This window comes from Enoplosus armatus, chromosome 16 (genome assembly GCF_043641665.1).
Source record: "Enoplosus armatus isolate fEnoArm2 chromosome 16, fEnoArm2.hap1, whole genome shotgun sequence".
Lineage (NCBI taxonomy): Eukaryota > Metazoa > Chordata > Actinopteri > Centrarchiformes > Enoplosidae > Enoplosus > Enoplosus armatus.
The window spans coordinates 5,623,919-5,631,610 of NC_092195.1; the positions used below are offsets into that span (position 1 = coordinate 5,623,919).

The window sequence follows — 7,692 nt, forward strand, 5'->3', positions numbered from 1 at the left end:
TCCAATTCACACAGTGAATGTGTCATTCCTGATTGGGGCTTTTACTAGCATAACCTCTGACCCCACAAAGTAATATAGTTACTGCAGCTAAGGATGTGCTCCTTAACACTGTATGTAGTAAGCTAGTTTGGTGGACATGCAAATGTTTGTGGTACAGCTTACGATAAACACAGTAATTAATCCATTCCTTATAAATCTTATGTTTTTGGATTTAGAAAGATGATTTTTTTTTTAAAATAGACCACCCTCCAAAGTCTTTAAATGCTAAGTGTTGCTCTCTCTAGTGCTCCATGCACTGCTTCAACATGATAAATCCAATCAAAGTAAACTTGATTGAAGATGCAACAGAATGCAAATTTGAAAGACACAAGCAAGAATAATAATTCCACCGCATGAGATTGAGATTCATCATGGTCGTATGTATTTACTGTCATCCCAAGTTATTACTGTTCATTTGGCATTGACATATTGAGGTCTAAACATGGTTCAGATAGCACCTTTAACTTATTTCCTCCCCCTCTGCACTTCCCTCAGGAACATGACAGACAGTACATGCACATTGGCACCATGGTGGAGTTTGCCTTTGCTCTTGTGGGGAAGCTAGACGTCATCAACAAACACTCCTTCAACGACTTCAGACTCAGAATTGGTGAGAACGTTTCTTCACAGCATAAATGTGATTGTGGATGATATGTGATTATTCTAAATAATATCATTTGTGATTTGGTGTTTCTTGCTAGGGATAAACCATGGGCCAGTAATTGCAGGGGTTATTGGGGCCCAGAAACCTCAGTATGACATCTGGGGGAACAGTGTGAATGTGGCCAGTAGGATGGAGACGACTGGGGTACTAGGAAAAATACAGGTGGGACGTCTTATACAGTACAGGTACATGTCTTCCAGTGTGCTGGTATACTTCTTATTCTAGTCATGTTTCTTTCTCTCTGAACAGGTAACAGAGGAGACAAGTCTCATCTTGTCAACACTAGGGTACATGTGTTCGTGTCGAGGCATCATCAACGTGAAGGGCAAAGGAGAGCTGAAGACCTACTTTGTCCACACAGAGATGACCCGATCTCTGTCACAAGGGACTGTGATGCCTTGAGCGTGCCACGCAAACCGAACAAACAAGACTCGAGAACACAATCACACACACACAAAGTGGCCGTATAAGTGATATGTCATGCTCTGTAACTAAAACCCATTACCAGAAGCCGACAGTACAATGGATAGACAATTATTGAGAACCAGTTTTGTCCTTAGCAACACAATGTAGAGCAATCCGAGGTGCACCGCCACAGTACTTCAACACTGCATTCCGGATGGTTTTCACCTCTCAAGTGTAACAAGGACTTTGCCCCAAGGAGTCTCTTCACTGTCTAAAGGAGTGCCTGACTAAAGAGAGGTTTGCTAGATGAGTGATGCTCTCGAGGACAGCAGTCACCCGTCTGTACAATAGTAGTGGTGTGGAGCTAATTACCCATACCGGTGTTGCAGTGCTTCACAGCCTTATACTTGAGCAAACTGAGCTGCCTGCCGAGCTGCGTTTTATATCTGCCTGGTTGCAACTGGGAGTCGGTTTGTTCCATTTTATTCCAAATGGATGTTACAATAGTTTATTGTCATATAGAGCAGTTGATGCCAACAAATCACCAGTGTGATGGGTAGTTTGCCAAAACCTGTGAATTGTATTTATAGCTTTAGAGCTGCATCTGTGTCCCACTGAACAGTAGGAGGACTCACAGGCACAGGATTCAAGAGGAAAGTAGAGGTTTCTTTTTTATAATCCATCTGGAACCAAACCAACCGCGATGTGTGTAAATGTTCACTGCCATCCTTTTGTTATTCATTAAACATTTGTATATAAATTGAGGTCCTCTGTCTTCGCGTGTTTGTTTTAGCGCTTTAAACACGAGTGCACCATGATGGACTAATCACAGTATAAACATTCACAGGATGTCCTCACAATAGAGGCAAAAGCTTCAAAGATCATTAGTTTGAATGATTAGAGACAATGCAGGTTTTCATTTGGCAGATGTATTCATTGTTGTCATAAAACATGCCAGAATGCATAAGTAATACTTGTCTCTATTTTTACAGTAGCGATAGCAATAGTTCGACATTTGACAATATACGAACTGGTGGAGAGTTAAGATGAGAAGGCTGATACCTCTCTCATGTCTGTCTGTTAAATTTCAGGCTACAGCCATCAGCCCGTTATCTTAGTTTAGCCCAAAGACTGGAAATGGGGAAATAGCTAGCCTAAAAGGGCATATTATCGTTTTTTTCCCTTTTGATTCCTGTGCAGATTAAACTAACGAGATATAACATGTTAAATAATTATCTTCAGAGGTGCTGGGGAGTGGATTTTGTTGTATTCGGACAGAGTCATGTGAACTGTTCCCCATGTTTTCCAGTCTTTGTGCTAAGCTAAGCTATTCGACTGCTGGCTGACAGCGTTTGTATTTAATGGACACATATGAGAGCTGTATTTATCTTCTCATCTAACTCTCCACCAGAAAGCAGACATTTACCATTTACCTGTCACATTTAAAACACACCCTCTGGTATACAAATATCAATCATCACTGTTACTAATACTTAGTAATACTTTGGGGTTTTTTGTATGAATACTTAACAAAACTTTATATAGTAGTATATCAGATATATTTTTTCTTGTAAAGTATATAGATAAAATATGGACATTCAGAAATGATTTGCAAAGCAAATACATGAAGTAATAATAAGATGCATTAAGCAACATTTACTGCAGGACTAAGCAGACATCTCTGAGGACAAATCTGCTGATTGAGGTGTGAAAACATTGTTTTACAAAGACTCGTTTGGCCAAATACTCATTTGTATTTTCATTTCAGTCAGCTATTTCTCTCTTTCTGCTTTTTTACACACCACCTTGTGCATTAGCTCCTAATCTTCTTAAATAAACACTGCAGTTCTAACACCAAACAGATTCAAATGCCGTTATCATTTCTAAGAATAAAGGGTCTATTTCTGCCAGAGTACAAAGACAGCAGCAAATGAGAGATGTCGGTGCTCAAAAAAATCCTATTATGTAGGAGGGTGGTCTCAGTTGCGTGGGTTGGGAATTTATACACAGAAAGAATGCAAGAACTTGCAAATCAAGGAGGTTAGTGACGCACTAAAAGAACTGTGTTTACACAAGGCAAGGTAACTAAAAATTAACTGCATGAGAGAAAACAGGAGAGATCAAATACAGGTAATGTATAGTGGTAAATATGTTTACAGTTTATGTAGATTCATCTGGGTCCCTCTTTCAGCAGTAGGTGGCACGCTCAGTAGAGAAATCCTGTCAGCTTCAGAATTCACATTGTGCCCGTCATCCAGGACATTCAGTCTCACAATAAAAACATCATCGTCATTATACTGAAGGCATGAATCTGAACACCAAGACTCTGATCTTTGATTTCTGAGCTGCAATAGCTGGAAGACATTGTTTGATTTAAAGACTGTCTGCACCACCTGTACCCGCTCATACCGATACAGTGATTTCAGACTCAAAAGTAGAAAATGGAGCTTGAGTTTCCAGGAAAATGTCGCTATCTTCATATTTCCTGTCTTTTGACAGATAATATTTCACTTAAAATGACTATTGCTTGCTAATTACCAGTTTATAATATATATCACAATGAAATGATTAAATGACCTATCAAGTAAACTGAAATTTACGCACTGCAACACTGGTTTATTAGTAAATACTTTCATCTCATGCTGTGATACTTCAGGCTTTTCAAACAGGGGCCACTGAGCCGTATCCTTCTGCCACATTCCAGATGATCCCGTTTTTCATGAAGAATTCCGCTTTTATGTGAGCCACACGTGTGTACTGCCGGCCTGTCTGGTAGAGGACGGGGACAGGACGGCGGCCGTATTCTGAAGAGGAGCGCACAGGAACGGCTCTGGTCACTTCCTGGGGTTGTGCAGGACGACAAGGCAGACATTTTCATTTCTTGTGATCAATATTGTGACTGTGGTATATAAATTCAAAACCTATTGGTGGTCAACGCAGCATGAAGTGTTTCTTTTGTACGTTTTTTTGTATGGCAGATCCCCCACAGCCCTATCAGATGAGCTCAAGTACCCCCTCACTGACTGATGGGCTGGCTTCATGGAATTGTTCAATAGTATTTTCACAGCACAGAAAATACAGAGGCTGCGGTGGATCTGTGGCACACATGATGACCTTTTAGTAAGTAGCTTAGTAAATCTGTTGCCAGTTTTCATATCAGCTCTCTTACTCTTGTGAAGGTATAAATAATGTCACTAGCATTGTGTTTTTTTGCGATTTGAACATTTTTCAATATAGAAACGATACTTTCAGCTGTAGTCTGTGGGCATTTGAAAATGAGTTTTCAGTCGTGCTCAGACAGTTTTGTATATCATTTGATATGGCCATGTCACATGTGTGTGTTGGGTTGTTATCGCCTATATTGAATGCACGAGGTAGCTGTTTACAAGTGCTGCCGTACTGATTCACTGAGACATTTTTAGCCCCAAATGTGTCCAGTGAATGCTGAGCATTTCAGCGTTGACAGGCAGGGGTGTGACACCGTAGCAAAACATGATTTTAAAAGCCATAATCATTACAGTCGAGGCAAAAGTACTTGTACTCTGCCAGAGCTGAGACGAAAAGATGATTGTTACTCCGCCTCTGCCTTTCATTTGGCCTCTTCATTGCCACTACGTGTAATAGGGTACAATATTGGCAGGAGTGAGAATAGTCCCAACAGATGAAACTATTAGCGACACCATAATGTTATATTAGGAGAAGTGAGTTGCTCAGTGTTACCCAGGGCAGCAGTGTGTCTCAGTGTGAGGCGGGAGGTCAGGCCAACTATCTGCAGAACAGACAGTACCTGCTTCTGGCTGTGGCAGATTCACCAGTGGGTTTTATATTTGCATAAGCCTTGGTGGAAACTGGAACCAAAAAAAAGTAACACGCTGCCATTCTCCTCTGAATAGTTTATACAAGAAACAGTTTTTAATTCATATTCAAATGTGAATTCTGGAACAGAAACGTCCTAATTCAGCCGGAGCTGACAGCCAACCACTCAACTCACTGTAATTACAAGCTCAGCAGTGTGTGTGGCTGCTTTGTTCACCACCCTCTCTGCTTTCAGTGACCTAGAAACTCACTGTGAGCTAGTTTTCTTGACATGAATAATAATACTCTGTGGAGACGAAATGGCTTCAAAAAGGAGCCACGAACAAATGCCATGAAACTTAGAAATATATGTCAGCCACCACATGGCATGAAAAAAACGTAAACAGACTTCGGCAGCTGGTGTTCAGGAAACACCATGGTTAGCTGAGTAGAATTGTAATGCTTATAATGGACTGGTCTGTGGTCTGTGTGCCAAGTGTGTAGGTGGTCAGTGCTATATGGCAATGATGGCCATTGACGTCATTACTGGGAAAGAAATAATGGACTGTAATGCAGTCGTTCATTACATTCATTACATTAGTTTACATATCACTGTAAAACCACTGTGCAAGGTTTACTTGTGCTACTACATGTGTAAAGCAGCCTTTTGATGAATGAGGAGGCTGAAGAATGAAGAATGTAAGACTAATAATGTAACCTAATATCTGACAGTACATGAAAGTAATGCAGTCATTTTCAACATGTCCCCTCCAGTGGGGAACATAACATGAAAGTCATCCCTGACAGCGTAGTACCACTGATTCAGTGGTGGGCCAACTCAAAATGTGATGATTTGAATCAACGTATGTGTGTCACACAAAATTAAATCCAGTACAGAGTTTGGATTACCAAAGGATCTATATTCTCTACACTCAAATAATGCCTGATCCATGATTTCTCAACATACAAAAAAAAGCAGAATTTTAGAGGCCATTTAGAACAATTCCCAGTAAGTTGGGACAAGTCCAATATCTTGCTGAGGCTAGGTTAATACACTTGTCAGATTAATTTAACTCATGTTTGAGTTCATCGGCAAGCTAGAGCAGTTCAAATGAGATTAAATAGTCACAGAGGTGTGGTCTTTACCTCTTCGTTTATGTCGAGTCCTCTCCCTTTACTATGTTTTCTGTCATCTCGGTGCAGTCTCATATCATAACCCTCGGCCTGGTGGAACACTTGGTCGTACGTGGAGACTTCCGGGACCTGCCAGTGGAGAGGCGGTGAACAAGTGTTTATCATTCAAAGCCTGTCGTCGAAACAGAAGGGATGTTTGGTTTTTTTTGCCACTTTGGGAAAGGTTCAATTTGCTTTACTCTGAAGGAAAACATCTGCAAATCACTATCTAATACAGGTGAAGTGTAATTGTGTTGTGTCTAGCATGCTGTATATTCTGGGGACACATTTGTATCTAACGTTAAGCTAACTGTTACATTTGATAAATATTACCTGACTGCCATTGATAAATTAGGCAGGTAGCTTTAGCTATTAGCTTTAACTGCATTCCCTGAACCTCTCCAAATATTGGCTACAGTATGTGGAGACTGTGTGACCCATTTGGACATATTTTCTGTTGTGATATTGTCACAGTATCTTTATGAATCTAAATACGTTCAGTTAACTAGCTAGCTAGCTAGTTACATTAGCAGTGAGATTAGTTTAGCAAAGCTTGCAACATAGTTCCAATTCCAGCACCTTACTTTTGAGTCTTTGTTGAAGTATGACATTTCCTTCGGCTCCTTTCGTCGTGGTGGGATGTAACTAAATGACGACAAGGTAGAAAGCGGCTTGGTTTGTGCCTCGAGTGCTACGTCCATCTTCTTGGCTAAAAAAAATGCCCTCAGTTAAGGTAGTAAAACCGCAGAAAGCTGAACCCCCGGCTTGACAAGGAGAGAGTGCTGGCGTCTGTGGTTGCTAGGATACCGATTAGCTCAAACTGATGTCTGATATGCTGCCTTCACAGGCTCTTTGTTTGCCTGTACTTCAGAGGTTCAAAGAGCTAAACGTGGCGTTTCAAATAGCTACATGTCACCTAGTGTCCATCCTCTAAACAAAGTTCTTATGAGCAATATAGTGAGGAATGTCAAGGACTGGAGCAAGACATTTTAGTGAGACACTTTGAGATGTAGCCTAGTTGTTACCAATTATAGGCTTTGAGGGAACAACAGCCTGCTCCTGGCTGCTTTTATTTATTTATTTAATACATTTCTGTGGATCTGCTCTTTTTTTATTATTTAAAATGATCAACTTTCAATTGATTTAGCTGAAAGACCACACTTAAATATATGACGTGGTGGGAAATCGTTACCAATGCATCCTTTTTGTGGAGGCACAGAGCTATTTTTGCTACAGGAAAATAACAAGGAGGAAAGCCACAGGGGGGATTATTAAGTTAATTGTCCCAACTGCCTGGCTTTTACCATCTATTATTGATAAAGCTCCCATTTCTTTCACTTGGCAACTTGGGGGAGGCCAGTAAGATAAATCCTATATTCCAATTTGTGTATGAAACTGGTTTAAGAGACAGGTTGCCTTACTATATCATTACCCTGCTGAGTGTTATAGTTTTATATTATATTACAGTTATAGATTGCTGATAGTCACAGGAAAATAGCCATCAAATTGTCTGTTAGTTGTTACATTATTGCTACGGGATTGTAGAGAGTCAACAGCGGACAATCAAAATAAAGTGATAGCACATCCTTGCACAGTTGCACCAGTATCTTCCTTTA

At 40.4% G+C, this 7,692-nt stretch overlaps 2 protein-coding genes across 2 annotated transcripts in view; one reads left to right on the top strand and one right to left on the bottom strand.

Moving 5' to 3' along the window:
• Positions 1-1,872, top strand: part of adcy2b (adenylate cyclase 2b (brain)) — a 42,988-nt gene extending 41,116 nt beyond the window's left edge. The window contains exons 23-25 of the mRNA XM_070922342.1: positions 535-649; positions 741-865; positions 953-1,872. Coding sequence (XP_070778443.1) covers positions 535-649; positions 741-865; positions 953-1,105 — 393 coding nt within the window. The 3' untranslated portion in view covers positions 1,106-1,872. The remainder of the gene's footprint in view (positions 1-534; positions 650-740; positions 866-952) is intronic.
• A 1,897-nt stretch (positions 1,873-3,769) lies between these two features.
• Positions 3,770-6,777, bottom strand: cfap90 (cilia and flagella associated protein 90). Its single transcript, XM_070921346.1, has 3 exons — positions 6,661-6,777; positions 6,050-6,166; positions 3,770-3,949 (listed from the first exon to the last, which is right to left on the bottom strand). Exons 1-3 carry the CDS (start codon positions 6,775-6,777, stop codon positions 3,770-3,772), a joined length of 414 nt encoding a protein of 137 aa, XP_070777447.1.
• Between the last annotated feature and the right edge of the window lie 915 nt (positions 6,778-7,692).